General features: G+C 44.8%; 1 protein-coding gene across 7 annotated transcripts in view; it reads left to right on the forward strand.

Moving 5' to 3' along the window:
• Positions 1–2111: 2111 nt before the first annotated feature.
• Positions 2112–18917, forward strand: part of LOC119970403 (AN1-type zinc finger protein 5-like) — a 35896-nt gene continuing 19090 nt past the window's right edge. For 3 of the 7 annotated variants that reach the window (XM_038804968.1, XM_038804974.1, XM_038804975.1), the window contains exons 1-3: positions 2211–2310; positions 11054–11213; positions 14672–14768. In XM_038804968.1, the coding sequence (XP_038660896.1) occupies positions 11063–11213; positions 14672–14768 (248 nt within the window). In that variant the 5' untranslated portion in view covers positions 2211–2310; positions 11054–11062. The other 4 variants (XM_038804969.1, XM_038804971.1, XM_038804973.1 and 1 more) reach the window with 4 other exon arrangements.

Here is an 18917-nt window from a genome sequence, read left to right on the forward strand (position 1 = left end):
AACCCACCTAACCTGCACATCTTTGGACTGTGGGAGGACACCAGAGCACCCGGAGGAAACCCATGCAGAGACAGGGAGAATGTGCAAACTCCACACAGACAGTCACCCAAGGTCGGAATTGAACCTGGGTCCCTGGTGCTGTGAGGCAGCAGTGATAACCATTGTGCCACCATGATGTTCCACCGAGAATACTCCTGTAACTCTGTCCAGCCAAGGGGAACCAGGGACTCCTTTTTCTGTTCAACCAGATGCATCTGTCAGGGCTGGTGGGGCCAGTTTGCCTTATACATTGTATAATTGGGCTTAATTTGAAAATTGGAAGCTATCTTGTAAGGCACTAGATAATGAAACTTTTTGAAACCTGTGCTATTGAAAAATATTTTGTGGGCTTTGGTGCGAAGGAGAGATGGTGGAAGAAATTAATTTCAACCATAACTAGCAATAGTTATGGTGGATTCTTCCATAGCTCTAATAAAAATAATTAATGCGGCCCTGTGCTAACAATAAATTTGAGGCAAGCTTTAGAAAAAGCAAAAGCCTCGTAACTTACTGTGAGTGTATGAGGGTTGATAGAGGAGTGTATGATATTTCTGAGCTCTGTACTAATATTGAGTGATTTTTTTTGTTCGGCAAGGATATTTCATGTCATAAAACCAAAATGATATTAAGGTACACATCAGCCATTATGTAATTGAATGGCTTGAGGATGGGATGAAAAGTAGATTGGAAGCACTCTTGAACAAGGATTGGTGAGAGATGGATGTGCATTTCAAAGCCTTATACATTGCAAGGCCGAGGATGAGGTATTAATTCAGGTGGACAAGGACAGCAAGGGCTGTCAAATCCCTATCTGATGATAGAATCATAGAATTTACCGTGCAGAAGCAGGCCATTCAGCCCATCAAGTCTGCACCGGCTCTTGGAAAGAGCACCTCATTTACGCCCACACTTCCAACCTATCCCTGTAACCTAGGAACACCACCTAACCTATCTTTTGGACACTAAGGGCAATTTAGTATGGTCAATCCACCTAACCAGCACATCTTTGGACTATGGGGGTGATGGAGCACCCAGAGGAAACCCACTCAGATACGGGAAGAACTCCGCAGACAGTGACCGAAGCCGGGTATCGAACCTGGGACTGTGAATCAACCGTGCTAACCACTGTGCTGCCCTGGGGGGCATGTGTTGTGACTATGTTACAGTAAGAAGTCTTACAACACCAGGTTAAAGTCCAACAGGTTTGTTTCAAACACGAGCTTTCGGAGCACGGCTCCTTCTTCAGGTGACTATGCAAATTGCTAATGCAAATGCATTAAGTTTCCTGCCCCTCTTCTGCCACCACCTGTACCTCAGGACATCATTCTAGCTTTAAACTTCCTAGACACTCTGCCAGTGTCCGCGGGTCCCATCCACAACAGAACCAAATGACCCTCCTATTCTTTCTAAGATTAATCAAATTATACAGTCTGGCTGGCGTTACGAGAAGTCCAAACAGGTGAGACCCTACTTCACTCATCAGGATGAGTAGATGTGTGAAGATGGCATGATTCTGTGGGGGCACGGGTGGTTGTCCTGTCTCAGGCAGGGGACCACTCATTCAAGAGCTACATAGCGCCTTCCCAGGGCTGACAAAGATGAAGATATTGGCGTGGAGTTACATCTGGTGGCCAGGCATAGATAAATCACTGAAGAACTAGTACAACAGTGCTACCCTTGCCAAATGCAGCGATCTTTGCCGCCTTCCAGATCACCTGTGGATCAGGATCCACATTGATTTTGTGGGCCCATTCATGGGCAAGATGGCAGAGCATCGTGACTATGTTAGGCACCTTGAGGGCGGATTGATTAGTAGCCAGAGAACAGATCTCAGAAAAGTTCTAGATGATTAGCACAAGCTTTGCAGAGTGACAACTGTAGTTTGAAGACTGCTAATTTTAAACTGAAGCCAAACATCGAAATAACAAACCTACACAAACACAATCATTCCATGCGGCCCGGGGACACACGTGCCTCCAAATGACACCTGCTCTTCCGGGAAAATTGGGCGGTGATGACAGGCTCGCGCTCGACGGCCAATCAGAGCTCAGCGGATCCTCTTTGTGACGTCAAACCCTGTCGCTGAAGAAGGAAAGAACGAGAACTTCTTCTTGCAGAGGCTCCGGGATACACGGCGGACGGAGTGAGTGAGAGAGTCGGGCTCCGGGATACACGGCGGACGGAGTGAGTGAGAGAGTCGGGCTCCGGGATACACGGGGAAAGAGTGAGTGAGGCAGAGAGCCGGGATTTACGGCGGCGGAGGCTGAGTTGGTGAGGCCCAGTGATGGCGGCGGGCCGGGAAAGGAGGGCGATGTTTCGGCTTCTCCGGCGGGCCTCCTCTCCTGGCCGGGCTGTTGTGCGTGTCGGATGAGGGCCCAGCTGGGACTAGAGTCGCTGTTTGCTCACTCATTGTGCGTTGGGGCCGGGCGCTGAGGCTCTTTGGGACCAGGCCTGGACCCCCGCGCTCCGCGGCCTGGACTCGGGGACGGCTCGAGACGGTGGCCAGTTGCTGCTTTTAAGAAACGGTGGAAAACTTTTATATCGAAAGTGATATTTTATTTTGGCATGCCTCGAATCTTTGTTCAAACAGTAAAAGCGGATCTGGCGATGAATGTGCGGTTTCCCTTTGGGATATAAAATCTTGAATTTGGTGTGGGGTTGGGGAGGAAGGGGAACTGGCCAGGTTGTTTTCTACATGTTTCTATTCTAAATAACATTCGTCATCCGATGTTGGGCAATAAAGTTGCTTTGCTCCTAACCGATACCAGGAAAAACTGTAATTTTAAACCGTACAATTTTATAGTTGCCATCTACAGCATTACTAGATGATAGGGAAGTCTCCTGTTTTTAAAAAGCTCTTAACCTGCACAAACTCACCTGGTGATTGCTTTTTTTTGTACCCTGACACTGCAAAAAGCAGCTGTTTTCCATGGCTGTTTGTGTGGATCAGTGCAGTCACATTGCAGCCTTGTGATGGTTAGAATTGAATGCTTTGGTCCTTGTGATCTTCCTAAGAATGTTATCAGTGGGGATCTATTTAAGGATGTGTCCTTTTGGTAGGCGAGGGAGCTGTGCCATCATGCAGTTATTTAATTACACTAACTTCTCTTTATTGCTACATTTTGGGAGAGACAATGAATGTGACTAATTGTTTGACTGAATAATTTTTAGTGATAACTATGTGAGATGGTGGATATACTCTAATATCTGATGGCACGGTAGCACAGTGTTGGTGGCATAGCAGCACAGTGGTTAGCACTATTGCTTCACAGCTCCAGAGTCCCAGGTTCGATTGCCGGCTTGGAGTCTGTGGGTTTCCTCCGGATGCTCCGGTTTCCTCCTACAGTCCATAGATGTGCAGGTTAGGTGAATTGGCCATGCCACATTGCCTTTAGTGCCCAAAAAGCTTATGGGGTTACTGGGTTAGGAGATGGGGTGAAGGTGTGGGCTTAGGTAGTGTGCCCTTTCTAAGGGCTGGTGCAGACTCGATGGGCTGGCTGGCCTCCTGCACTGTAAACTCTCTGATCTTTGATTCTTTATTTTCTTTAAATAAATTTAGTTTTTGAAATCCAGATTTAGGTATTGTCATTTTAAACTGGGCTTCCAGTTAAGGCTTCAGTTTAAATTCTGGTTACTTGTGTACTTCTGTCATGGTGTAGCCATATTTGAAGGCTAGTTTCACAAGAGGTTGATATTCTTGTGGATAGGATGATTTTCTTGAGATGCTCTATATATACTGAACTTGAATAGCTGTACTATGTCTACAGGAGCGTCTGAAGTAAGGAATCAATCCTGATATAGAGAAATACAGCACAGAACAGGCCCTTCGGCCCACGATGTTGCGCCGAACTTTTGTCCTAGGTTAATCATAGAATTTTGGACAATTTTTCATGGCCAATCCACCCAACCTGCACATCTTTGAACTGTGGGAGGAAACCGGAGTACCCGGAGGAAACCCACGCAGTCACGGGGAGGATGTGCAGACTCCACACAGACAGTGACCCAAGTCGAAATGGAACTTGGGACCCTGGAGCTGTGAAGCAATTGTGCTATCCACAATGCTACCGTGCTGCCCTTAAGAAGTTAACCTACACTCCCTTATTCTACCCTAATCCAAGTACCTATCCAATAGCCGCTTGAAGGTCCATAAATTTTCCGACTCAACTACTACCACAGGCAGTGCATTCCATGCCCCCACTACTCTCTGGGTAAACAACCTATCTCTGACATACCCCCCATATCTTCCACCATTCACCTTAAATTTATGTCCCCTTGTACTGGTTTGTTCCACCCGGGGAAAAAGTCTGTATCTACTCTATCTATTCCCCTGATCATCTTATAAACCTCAATCAAGTCGCCCCTCATCCTTCTCCGTTCTAATGAGAAAAGGCCTAGCACCCTCAACCTTTCCTCATATGACTTACTCTCCATTCCAGGCAACATCCTGGTAAATCTCCTTTGCACCTTTTCCAAAGCTTCCACATCCTTCCTAAAATGAGGTGACCAGAACTGCATACAGTACTCCAAATGTGGCCTGACCAAGGTTTTTTACAGCTGCATCATCACCTCACGGCTCTTAAATTCAATCCCTCTGCTAATGAACGCTAGCACACCATAGGCCTTCTTCACAGCTCTATCCACTTGAGTGGCAACTTTCAAAGAACTATGAACATAGACCCCAAGATCTCTCTGCTCCTCCACATTGCCAAGAACCCTACCATTAACCTTGTATTCCGCATTCAGATTTGTTCTTCCAAAATGGACAACCTCACACTTGTCAGGGTTAAACTCCATCTGCCACTTCTCAGCCCAGCTCTGCATTCTATCTATGTCTCTTTGAAGCCGACAACAGCCCTCCTCACTATCCACAACTCCACCAATCTTCGTATCATCTGCAAATTTACTGACCCACCCTTCAACTCCCTCATCCAAGTCGTTAATGAAAATCACAAACAGCAGAGGACCCAGAACTGATCCCTGCGGTACGCCACTGATAACTGGGCTCCAGGCTGAATATTTGCCATCCACCACCACTCTCTGTCTTCTATCGGTTAGCCAGTTTGTTATCCAACTGGCCAAATTTCCCACTATCCCATGCCTCCTTACTTTCTGCATAAGCCTACCATGGGGAACCTTATCAAATGCCTTACTAAAATCCATGTACACTACATCCACTGCTTTACCTTCATCCACATGCTTGGTCACCTCCTCAAAGAATTCAATAAGACTTGTAAGGCAAGACCTACCCCTCACAAATCCGTGCTGACTATCCCTAATCAAGCAATGCCTTTCCAGATGCTCAGAAATCCTATCCCTCAGTACCCTTTCCATTACTTTGCTTACCACCTGTGGGGAGTAACACTCCTGATTTCCCCAAAGCCTGTCCACAAGGCAGGAGTGTGATGGAATTCTCTCCACTTGCCTGGATGAGTGCAGTTCCAATATCATCCAGGACAAAGCCCACTGAATTGGTATCCCTGACACAGACATTTTATTTGCTCCACTACTGAACAGTAACAACAGTGTGTACCATCTACGAGTTGCACTACAGGAACTCTCCAAAGGTTCCTTAGACAGCACCTTCCAAACCCACAAACAATGCCATCTAGAAGGGATAAGGGCAGCAGGCACATGGCAACTTTGTGGACACAGGGAGTCCACACAGATTTAAAATAAGATTTATTTGCAAAACAGTATATACACTTACCAGTAGATCCCTACCAGGTCACTTTCTGGTCGGTGCCAAAGGAACATGGGCATTAGGAGCCAAAGTAGGCAGTTCAGCCCTTCGAGCCTGCCCCGCCATTCAATAAGATCCTGACTGATCTCTTCCAGGCCTCAAATCCATCTTCTGCCTATTGCCCATATTCCTTTAACCCATTTCTTTAAAATCAGAAATATAACTTTCTCCTTCTTGAAACCATTTAATGATTCCGATTCCACAGCACTGGAGCAGAAAATTCCACAAATTTGCCACCCTCTGCGAGAAGTAGTTCAAAGAACAATACAGCACAGGGACAGGCCCTTCGGTCCTCCAAGCCTGTCCTGATCATGATGCTACCCTTGGCAAAAACCCTCAGTACTTCCTTGTGCCGTATCCCTCTAAACCGCCCTATCCATGTATTTGTTGAGATGTCCTTTGAACACTGTTAATCTATCAGCTTCCACAACCTCCCCTGACGTGGGAAGTGTGTTCCATGCACTCCCCACCCTCCATGTGAGAAAAGCTGTGTCGCATGTTGTCTCTACATTTTGCCCCACCTCCTCAACTCAGTAGTTCCTCCTCATCTGTTCTAAATCTACTGCGCCTCAACCTATATCTGACCTCTCGTTCTAGATTGCTGCGCAAAGGGAAGCATTTGGTTAGTTGCGTCAACTTCATCAATCACTTTCAGTATCCTACACACCATAATCGGATCATCTCTTTCCCCCCCCCCTCATTAAAAAAACTCCAGCGAGTATAAGCCAAAACTGTTTAATCTCTCCTCGGCCTGACTGGCTGCCCTTTTTATACAATGCTAAATTAAGTTCTCTCAGTTGGTGAGCTCGTACTCGGCATGAAACAAAGGGAAAATAATCATTCCCACCCCACAAGTCCTGTGCGGGATGTTACAGAGACACGATTGGAAACTGGAAGTTCCCCTACAAGTCACTTGCCATCCTGACTTGGATATATGTCGCCGTTCCTTCACTGTTGCAGGACCAAAATCCTGCAACTCCCTGACAGCACTGTGGGTGTCCCTACACTCTGGGACTGCTGAGGCAACTCTCCACCACCTTCTCGAGGGCTACAAGGGATGAGCAATTCATGCTGTCCTAGCCTGTGAATTAATTTTTAAAGATGCAGGTTATTGACTCAACCGTGACTATTTACTGCGAGAAATGGGTGTGTCTCACCGAAAGCAGTAGACTGCAAAACTTGTTTTGCTCGTTCATCGGGTGACCTACTTCTTGGTAATACAGATGTTTGTCTCACCAAGTATTTTTGGGCTTGGTTTTGTTCACTGAGTCAGAACTTGATGAAGAATTGTACCATGAATCTGATTGAAAATGACGCTGTCACCACAGTCCATCTGCATTAACATTATGCCAAGTATTCAGTTGTCAGCCATTAAGACAAGTGGCACAACATGTTTTTGAGGTATTGTTAGATTTTCTTCATCGTTTTATATGAATAAGCTTCAGATGGCAACATTGGTGTTCTGATGCCCAATCGAGTTAAGAGCTGAATACAGTAAACTAAAACAAAGTTGTCCTTTATTCAATTATTGTAATTGCCACTTTCGAATTATGTAGGGAGAGGTGGAACACATGCAGTAAAATCTCCAAAGCAATTGAACCATTGTTTTCAGCATTCTGATTATTAAATGTACATTGGATATAGTACAGTGAAACAAACTTCTTGTACTTTGAGCATTTAGCTAATTAAAATTCATTCCTAATTTGCCATAACAGCAAATCATATGACTGTCATAGTTTTCAAAATGAAGCTAATTACAGTCCTTCCTACCTTGTCAAACTGTTCTTTGAGAAATGTTTCTGTCCTCCAGAAAACAATGTTTGTGACTAATGTTGGTTGTGTATGAACAGCCTAAGTCAACATGACCTGTTGGGAGAGGGAACTCTGTGGGAGAGGTGGACAAGAAAGCTGAGTGCTAAAATATTTTGTTTTTCTATTAGGTCATAAACTTGTCTGATCTGACACACTGTCACAAGCAAGACAATTTCGCAATCAGTTCTCATTGGACTGAGTCAAAAGTATTTACATACTGAAACTAAATTCCAAAAAGGATGCAATGCAAATCTACATTTTGATTCTGTATTTAAACTGCACCTTGTGCAGCAGAAAAATACTTTGAGTGAATCAACCATAGCAATATGGTTCCCCCTGGTCATATCCTTTCCAGACCCCCCCCCCCCCCCACAATTGTTTTGTTTATCATGTGATCTAATCAGTCTTGGTTTCAATGATTCCTGGCACATGGTAACCGAACTAGAATTTCTTTCCTTGAATGAGAGATTTGATGATTTTGCTCTAACAATAAGGGAACTGGTCAAATCTTGTTGCATGATAGTTTAGGATTTCTACTTGTAATTTGGAGACTAGGTCTACTAGTCAGTGTACTAATAAAATAATGTTATCTGTCAAAAAGTGGCCCTAATTATTGGTGAGACTAGAATTTTTTAATTTTTTTTGCACCAAAAAGAACCAAGGGTTTGGCAGAATTGGGAAGTCTGTTAGGAAGAAAATCTTGAATGTAGTAGCATTGATTTACTACATCTACAAATGATGCATTGATTGTTCCTTGTGGTATGAGTCTCAGCAGCACAATTTCCTTTTATCAAGATCTTCCATGTGAGGGTAATGGGGCAAACTATTGGTACCTAACCAAAGAGGTACTGTATTGGGGGAGAGAGGGTGCTGCTGGTGTTGGGTGAACAGTTTAGTTCAGTATATTTTGAGATTCTGGGGGGAAAAAAGATGTCTAGAAAATGAATTCCAGAGCTTGAAGCCAAATGGCAAAATTGCGAGTCGTAGGGTAAATTGGGTGGGGGATATGTAAAAGTTGGAGGGATAAGGAGTTTCTGGAGTGCTGGAGGAGTTTGAAGACTGGTATGAACAAGGCCATTGAAGGATTTGAATAAAATTAGCATTTTAAATTTATGATCATTCAGGAACCACTGGGTCAATTGAATATGGGATGATGGGTGAACAGGGCTTAGTGCAGATCAGGATATTAACTGGAGAGGTTTGTGGTCAGATCAAGTTTATGGAGGGTGGAAGCTGGTGAGTGCAGCATCAGAATAGTTGAGTCCATCGTATGAAGGGTTTTAGCAGTAGGTCGACTAATGGGGTGGAGAGGTATGATGCTACTATGGTGCATTGATGTTGGTGGTGTTTTAAGGATGCAAAATTGGAAATTTATGCAGAATGAAGTGTGGCATTAAAGTCATGGATACTATTAGACAGTGGCTGGGAAGGGGATGGAAGCAGTAGCAATGAAATGATTTGTCATAGTCATGTAAAGCATAGAAGAAAGCTATTCCGTGCCTTGCAGAGCAATTAAGTCAGTCCCACATCTCTGAACTTCATCTTCAGTCTTGGAGTAACTCATCCAGGAGTGGATGTCGGAATAAGTTGATGAAGCCTTTGTGGTGTCAACAGGCGTGGAGTAGATTTGGATGTTGCAAGTATACATGTGGAACTTGACATTAGGTCTTTTATGGCTGAAGGTAGCAAGTAGATTAAAAGCAAGGCCCAAAGATATATCTTTGACTTTCCAGATGCAAGGGCAGGAAGAGAAGCCATTTCTGGATGTTGGACTAGTTGAGCAAGAGTGTGTAAGAGCCACTCAGTTGGGCAAAGAGATGCAATGGAGGAAAATGGTGTGCTTAACTACGTCAAAGACTGTAACACTGAAAACATTGGCCAGATTAGTGCATGGGTCATGGTGGATGTCTTGGAGCTAAATATGGTACAGAAGGATGCCTTTCCGCTCATTGAACCATGCCAGCTCTCCACGGAGTCATCCAGTCAGTTATGCTACCTGTAGCTCTGACAAATGATTTTATTCAAGTGCCCACTTAATCCTTGGAACCATTCTGGTCAATCTTCTCTGCCCTCTCAATGGCCTTCTTCTTAGTATGATGATTGGAACTGGATGCAATGCTCTCATTGGAGTATAACTAGAGCTTTGCATCGGTTCAGCATGTAGTGCAGTGCTGTGGCAGAATTGTAAATGTTCAAACATGGACTTGTGTTACCACCTTTCATTTTTCACATCTATAAGCAATTTGAAGAGCAGGAGGTTGGCAATTGAACTGTAGTTTACAAGGAATGAAGGAACAGACCGGCACTTTTTTGGGGAGCTGGTGATAACAGCTAGTTTTGTGGGCAAGGTGGTGCTGGAAATGGGTGCAGGGTCTTCTGTAATTTAATTGGCATGAGTCAAATGGTGAGCCTTTTGGACTAATTGGAGTGCAGCTCGAGAAAGGTGTTAATTCACAGCTAGGGTAGATGCTGTCGCTCATTATAGTGTTTATATTTGTATAACAATATATTTATTTGGGAAAATAATTCACATTGGGATAACGGGTTGTATATGTGACTTTCTGAAGTAAAGCTTGAATATCTAAAAGTTAGTTGAGCATCTGTTTAAATTATTTGCAAAAGCAAGTTGTGGTATAAATGGGCACAATTTGAACAAGGATACAACAGATTTGCACTGGTTTAGTATTTGAGGCCTTTTTAAAATAAGCTCAACTTAATATTTGTTCTGAATTTTCCTTAATTTTGGAATATTTGATACTGTTGTAAGCTAAAGTAAAACATTTCAACAGTTTGGCTGATTAAATTCTTCTGATGCATCTTTGGGTACATTCTTCATGCTCAGCAACCTTCAACAATCAAGGTTCTGGTCAAAAATATCAAGCCCAGACATAGGTTTCTGAGGTTTAACAAGGTTGTTAAGTCGGTAGGCAAATTTTAATTCTGTGAATTTCATCATTTAAAATGTCGCTTTGGGCAACAGTTTTTTGGGAGGGAGCAGGTAATAGAATTTTAGTTTAATTTATTCAGTGTATTATTGGTAGCTTCTCTTAATTGGTCTATTTTTCTAAGTTTTTCCACTGGCTGTTTGCTGGCAGCTTTCGATGATTCTAATATTTCCAACCTTAGTTCTGATTTTATTGGATCAAAGTAAAGGGGCAGCAAGTCTGTCATTCAGGGAAACATTAGAGACGTGATACATAACTGTGTATATAGGACTTCATGTAGCTGCATATAACAATGTGTTTTCTATGTGGCCTCTGAATCGTACAGCACATGTTAAAATGAAGATTCAAATATTGCATTTTATTATATGGTGATTAAATTCTGTTGCTGTAAAGTGCAAATGTTGTGTGCAAGATGTTTTGAACTCTGCTTGCCATATTCATACTTTTGTCTAAAGGTAATTCTTAAAACTGCTATGGCCAATCACTTCCATAATATGCTTTCCTTTTGTCCACACAGTATACAAGTATGGCTCAAGAAACCAATCAAACACAAGTGCCTATTATGTGTGCAACTGGTTGTGGGTTTTATGGAAATCCTAGGACCAATGGAATGTGTTCTGTGTGCTACAAGGAACACCTACAAAGACAGCAAAATGGTGGCCGGATGAGTCCAATGGGTAATATGACTCGTGATTGTTTCCTTCTCCTTCCAAACATTGTTCTGCCCTATGAAGAATAACTTTAATATTGCAGATTTAATGATTGTGAATGATGTTTCAAGTTAACCTAAATACCGTTACTAGCTGTTAAAATTGGGGACAGGTTGGGAAAATGCAGCGCAAGATCATGGCTTGAGTTCTAATATTGCTGGTAATTAATCAAAAGTTTCAAATAATGCACAAAAGTAACATGGTGGGGGAACGACCAAAACCGTGTTTTTATATGTAAGACTCTACACATGCGGTGCCTGCTTTTTCTTGCAGACAGCACTACATATAATCCAGTCCATAAAAGTGGCAAACTTTGACGGGAGGATTTTTAAATTATATTTTTTATAATTTTTCTAAATACATGTGTATAAGAGATTGTACTTTCAGTTGCTCTTAGAAAGGAGTCCCTGTTGTGAATCCTAGTACAATGCAGAAGGAAGCAATTGGCCCTAAAAATCTGTCCCACTCCCCTGCCCATGATATCCCAGCAATTTTCTTCCCTCCAAAATATTTATTCAGTTCCCTTTTGAAGGCTGCAATTGAATCCATATACACCATCTTATCAGACAGTACAGTGCATTCCAAATTCAAACCACTTATTTCATTGGGTTTTTTTTACTCACCGTCCTCTTGTTTTACCAGTCACTGCCTTTTTGGTTAGTGACCCTTCTGCCTTTTGGTTAGTGACCCTCCTTCAGAGAATCTTTTATTACTCTTAACTGAATCCTTCATGATTTGAAACACCCATCAAATCTCCTCTTGGCCTTCTGTTACAAGAAGAACAACCCCAGCTGCTTTAATCTATCCGCATAAATCTAATCCCTCTACTTCTCTCGGGTATACTCCAGAATCTTCATATCCATCTTGCCACCTGCCCCCTCCCCATGAAGATGTACCATTTTAACATATTTTGTCCTGTATCTTCTTTCTGCTACAATGTTTTCACTCTCTTTTATCTGCCATGTGTTTACTCATTGCACCAGCCTGTCTGCGTCTCCTTGAAGTTGCACTTCAAAGTTTTTTGTGTCATCCGTAAATTGTAACCTGTACTTCTCAGTCCAAATCACCATGTATTTCAGAAAACATCAGTGGTCCTACTACTGAACCTGAGGGAACTCCAGTACATAAATTCCAGTTCCAAAGGAACCATCATTCATCTCAACTGTTTTCTATGTCTTAGCCAATTTTGAATTTGGACTGCTTTGCCCTATTTTATTGCATGCCCATAAATCTGCAAACAAGCCTAGTAAGTGATACTTATCAGATAATTTTGAATAGTGGAAATGCCTGAAGGAGTGGAATGTGAGAGTACCATGAGTTGCGTCTCGAAGTTGCTGGTGGGGTTGGTGACGGATGTAGTGCTCGATAAGGTTCCTGAAGTGGAGCGAGCGCGCAGGTCCCTGAGGCAGAAGCCTAGAGCTGGGTGCCGCCGCGGGCGGTGATCGTGAGACTCCACAAATTTGTGGAGAAAGAGATGATTTTGCGTTGGGCCAGGGAAAAGTGTAACTGCGAATGGGAGGGGGTGGAACAAGGTCTGAATTTATTAGGACGTCGGAACCGGAATGGTTCAACAAGGTCAAGGAGATGCTGTACCGGCGGCGGTTCGGGTACTTTATCCTGCAAAATTATGGGTGACGTTCGAAGGCGTATTATTTTGAGACTCCAGAAGTGGCCAAAGACTTCATTAAGGAGCATGAACTGAGTGGACAATGTTTGGGAACCGGGATGCTGGCACTTGTAGTTGGGAACATGTTTGAAACGGACGTAGGAATTGGGGGATTTTCGTCCCTTCTGGTTTGGAGGGGGTCCTTTTTCTGGGTTTGCAGTTTACTGTTGGGATTATAAGGCTGGTAGGGGTGAAGCGTTTATCTGGGGGGGGTGGTGGGGGGTTTGATTCGCAATGGAGAGGAGTGGTGTTCAATTTGCGATGGAGAGGAGTGGCAATATTTAATAAACAATAGGATTTGAGTGCCAATGGAATGAGGGATCCATGTGCCGAGTTGCCTAATTCTGCTCCTATGTCTTATGGTCTAGTGGTAATGTGGAAGGAAGAACCATCTAACCTAAAGGTTAGATGGGGTTATTGGGTTACGGGGGTAGGGTGGAAGCGAGGGCTTAAGTGGGTCAGTGCAGACTCGATAGGCCGAATGGCCTCCTGCACTGTATGTTCTATGTTCATGACTCCTAAAAGCTCAATTTTAAACACTTGTAACTACTTGTACATGCCCATAGAATTCTGCATTTAATAAAATTTAGCTTCAAATTAAGAGAATTTAATTTGCTTGTCCTTTATCAGTCATTGTTTTCCTTGTGGGTAGTGGGTTTAACTGTTTTTCCAATGAACAATTGAATCTTGACTGATCTATAATGGACAAACCTACCCAAAGAAATTTCAATATACATTTCGGTTGCTTCTGTAGTGTTATTGCAATTTAAATGACTTATGACAAATATCTTTTGGCAATGAATACTTAAATTCCAAATAATTTTAATTGATACACGTCTGAAGCAAATTTCTTATTTGTTCATCCAGAAACTGATACTTGAGGCACTGTCAGTGTGACTATCATCTAATAGCACAACCCCTGAAAATGAGAAAAGCAGCCATCGACAAAATCGGGCCAGACAGTTTGTTTTTTCTCTCCGAGCCCTTGACCTGTGGGATGTCACTTAAGAATTTTGTTAGTGCAGTTTTGGTGCTTTTTGTCAAAGGCCACAAAAATCAATCTTAATATTCCAAATTATCTTTGTTCGAACTTGATTTTTGCCTTGCAGTGAGAAAATTAGTTCCACAAAAATAAATGACTGGAGATCTGAAATAAACTTGGATTTGGATTTTGTTTATTGTCACCTGTACCGAGGTACAGTGAAAAGTATTTTTCTGCGAGCAACTCGACAGATTATCAAGTACGTGAAAGGAAAGAAAATAAAAGAAAATACATAATAGGGCAAGAAAATAAAGAGCATAATAACTTAAAAATGCTGGTTGTGGAAGGAATGTTTCAGGTTGATGACTTGAACTGGGCAAAAGTTTGCTATGGATGATTTAAATGATTAGGAATGGTGCAAGGTCGAAAAAGGGAATGTTAATGGGGCAAGTGAAGAAACAAGCCGTCTAGAGGAGGTGTAAATTGGTTTTAGAATTTAGCATGTCCTGCATCTGATTACTGTCTTTATTCCTATTGTTCTACTGCCTGAGAGCATTGGCTTCCACATTTGTTGTGAAACATGATCTGTGCACAGCTGTATTTGTGACTCAAAAGGATGTGTTTCTACCACTAATGGCTGTGATTCATTCTGTGAACTGGTCATATAATACACATGCAAGATGTGTTCATACATGACCCCCACCAACTTGTGGATAACCCTTCCTCGTATCAGTGACAATATGCAAACAGTTAATGATATTTATTTTCAATTTTTAGGTGCAGCTAACAGCTCCAGCTCAGACTTTGCTCATGTCCAACGAACAGAGAGCTTTAAATCTGAAGGTGCTTCTATCAATGTAACTGTCAAAACAAAGTAAGTATATGTATATATTTATTGCGCACTTGGGTATAATTTGTGTGAATCTGAGCAGCATGGTGGCACAGTGGTTACCACTGCTTCCTCTCCGCCAGAGACCCGGGTTCAATTTCTGCCTTGGGTGACAGGAATTTACACATTCTCTCTCCCCGTGTCTGCATGGGTTTCTTTCCCCTGTGCTCTGGTTTCTCCCACAATCCCAAGGATGTGCAGGTTAGGTTTTGCCATGATCAGTGTGTGAAGTTACTGCTCTTTTTCACAATTTTGGTGTAGACTCATGGGCCAAATGGCCTCCTTCTGCACTGTGTAAGGATTGTATGGACACCAAAGGTCATGGTGTCTTTTTAGCACCAAAATGCATTTTTAGACCTAAATAGCAATATATAAGACAACCTCGCACCCCAATTTATTTCAACAAATAAATTTATGTTTAAGGGTTTACTCCCATTTTAGAGTGAGCTGAAAAATAGGGTACATGTTTAAGAGTTATACTCTCCTTTTTATAAGTTGTTGCTTGAGATCATGTAGTACCAGCCATATTGCCAAGCAGATTTGCAGGAGTTGTTACTACCCCAATTGATGTTGTAACTGGACAGGAAGACCCCATGAAACCCTGGTTCAAAAGAACGTAACTACTTGAAGGAACAAAGTCATGGGGTTGCAAATTGGTTTTATCAACAAGAGAAAACATTTATTAAACATGAAAGTTGGATTATTATACAGTAGTCCCCCTTTATAACGCGGGTGTTGGGGTCCAAGACAGCCACCCGCGTTGCAACCGAGCCGCGGATATCCACGATGGGGGTTTTAAATTTATTTAAAAATCTATGCTAGCGCTTCCCATTGAGAGTCTACGGGGGGGCGGGGGGAGAGGTCAAACCCCCGTAGACTCTCAATGGGAAGCGCTAGCATAGATTTTTAAATAAATTTAAAACCCCCATCGTGGATCTAATTAAAACAGTGTCAATTTCAGCGGCCGGCTCACTTTGATCCGGAGAGGGAAGCTGCTCTCTCACTGAAACAATCAGCCGGCCGCTGAAATTGACACTGCCCGCTGCTCTCTCCCTCCAATCAGAAACATTAAAACTTAAAAGTTGGATTGGAGGGAGAGAGCAGCGGGCAGTGTCAATTTCAGCGGCCGGCTCACTTTGATCCGGAGGGAAGCTGCTCTCTCACTGAAACAATCAGCCGGCCACTGAAATTGACACTGCCCGCTGCTCTCTCCCTCCAATCCAACTTTTAAGTTTTAATGTTTCTGATTGGAGGGAGAGAGCAGCCGGCAGTGTCAATTTCAGCGGCCGGCTGATTGTTTCAGTGAGAGAGCAGCTTCCCTCTCCGGATCAAAGTGAGCCGGCCGCTGAAATTGACACAACTGACAGTTGGGGTCCATAAGCCTCCCCGCGGTATATCGCGAACCGCGGTATTGCGGAGCGCGGTATAACGGGGGACTACTGTACAATACTTTGCTCCCCTGGACACACAGTACATTTTTTAAAAAAAATAATTTTTATTGAAATTTTTTGAAAAATATATATCAACAATACAATAATAACAATAATAATAATAAACACCCCCCCCCCCCCCCCCCCGGCACCTGTAACAACACATATATAACAAACCCCCCACCCCCTCCCAACCCCAATAAACAACAGAATAAATTAACAATAAGCAAATTAACTTAAACACTATCCCCCTAAACCCCGCCTGGGTTGCTGCTGACGTAGTACCTTATCGTTGAGCCAGAAAGTTGAGGAAAGGCTGCCATCTCCTAAAGAACCCTTGTATCGACCCCCTCAGGGCGAACTTGACCCTTTCCAACTTAATGAATCCCGCCATGTCATTAATCCAGGTCTCCACACTCTGAGGTCTCGCATCTTTCCACTGCCGCAAGATCCTCGGCCGGGTTACTAGGGACGCAAAGGCCAAGACATCGGCCTCTTTCGCCTCCTGCACTCCCGGCTCCACCCCAACCCCAAATATCGCGAGTCCCCAACCTGGCTTGACCCTGGATCCCACCACCGTCGACACTGTCCCCGCCACCCCCTTCTAGAAGTCCTCAAGTGCCGGGCATGCCCAGAACATATGGGCATGTTTTGCTGGACTCCCCGAACACCTGACGCACCTGTCTTCGCCCCCAAAAAACCTACTCATCCTAGATCCGGACATGTGGGCCCGGTGTAGCACCTTGAACTGGATGAGACTAAGTCTCGCACATGAAGAGGAGGAGTTCACCCCCTCCAGGGAGTCCGCCCATGTCCCCTCCTCAATCTGCTCCCCCAGCTCCACCTCCCACTTAGCCTTCAGCTCCTCTACTGACTCCTCCCCCACCTCCTGCATTACCTGGCAGATGTCAGACACCTTCCCATCCCCGACCCACACCCCCGAAAGCACCCTATCCCTTGCCCCCCGCGGGGGCAGCAAAGGGAACCCCTCCACCTGTCGCCTAGCAAACGCCTTGACCTGAAGGTACCTGAACATATTCCCGGGGGGAGCTCAAACTTCTCCTCCAGTTCACCAAGGCTCGCGAACCTCCCGTCAATAAACAGGTCTCCCAACTTCCTAATGCCCGCCCTGTGCCATCCCAGGAACCCGCCATCCATGTTCCCTGGGACAAACCGGTGGTTCCCACGCAGCGGGGCCTCCACTGAGCCCCCCCCCCCCCCCCCCCCCCCCCCCTGTGTCGCCTCCACTGCCCCCAGATTTTTAGGGTGGCCGCCACCACTGGGCTCGTGGTGTAACTCGTTGAAGGGAGCAGCAACGGAGCCGTTACCAGTGCATTCAGGCTCGTGCCTCCGCAGGACGCCATCTCCATCCTTTTCCATGCTGCCCCCTCCCCCTCCATTACCCACTTGCGTACCATCGAGACATTAGCTGCCCAATAGTACCCAGAGGTTGGGCAGCGCCAGCCCCCCTCTATCCCTGCCCCGCTCCAAAAAGACCCTCCTTACCCTCTGAGTCCCATGCACCCAAACAAATCCCAGAATGCTGCTGTTCACCCTCCTAAAAAAGGCCCTTGGAACAAAAATGGGGAGGCACTGAAACAAAAACAAAACCCTCGGGAGCACCGTCATTTTAACGGACTGTACTCTACCCGCCAACGGCAGCATGTCCCACCGTTTAAATTCCTCCTCCATCTGCTCCACCAACCTAGTAAAATTGAGCTTGTGCAGAGTCCCCCAGCTCCTAGCCACCTGAACCCCCAGGTACCTAAAACTCCTCACTGCCCTCTTTAGCGGGAGCCTACCAATCCCCTCCTCCTGATCTCCCCGGGTGCACGACAAACAGCTCACTCTTGCCCAGGTTCAAATTTATATCCTGAGAAACTCCTGAACTCAGCAAGAATCTCCATCACCTCCGGCATTCCCCCCCACCGGGTCTGTTACATACAACAGCAAGTCGTCCGCATACAGTGACACTCTGTGCTCCTCCCCCCTTTGCACCAAACCCCTCCACCTCCTCGACTCCCTGAGAGCCATGGCAGGAGGCTCTATTGCCAGCGCAAAAAGCAAGGGGGACAGGGTGCACCCCTGTCTCATCCCACGGTGGAGCCTGAAGTACTCGGACCTCCTCCCATTTGTCGCTACACTTGCCATCGGGGCCTCGTACAGAAATCTCACCCATTTAATAAACCCGAACCTTTCCAACACCTCCCACAAGTACCCCCACTCAACCCTGTCAAAGGCCTTCTCCGCATCCAATGCCACCACAATCTCCGCCTCTCCTTCTGCTGCCGGCATCATTATCACATTTAGCAGCCTTCGCATGTTAGTGTTACGCTGCCTCCCCTTCACAAAACCCGTCTGATCTTCATGTATCACCCCCGGCACACAGTCCTCTATTCTAGTGGCCAAGAACTTCGCCAGCAACTTGGCGTCTACATTCAGCAGTGAAATCGGCCTGTATGAACTGCACTGCAAGGGGTCCTTATCATGCTTTAGGATCAGGGAGATTAGTGCCCAAGACATCGTCGTGGGCAGAACACCCCCCTCCCATGCCTCGTTAAAGGTCCTGACCAACAGGGGGCCCAATGATCAAGCCCCCCCACCTCCAGGCCAGGAATGCGGCCCAACATACGCCTCATGAAACCAGCATCATCCCAATTTGGGGCGTACACATTAACCAACACCACCCTCTCCCCCTGCAGCT

This window comes from Scyliorhinus canicula, chromosome 8 (assembly GCF_902713615.1).
Source record: "Scyliorhinus canicula chromosome 8, sScyCan1.1, whole genome shotgun sequence".
NCBI classification, from domain to species: Eukaryota; Metazoa; Chordata; class Chondrichthyes; order Carcharhiniformes; family Scyliorhinidae; genus Scyliorhinus; species Scyliorhinus canicula.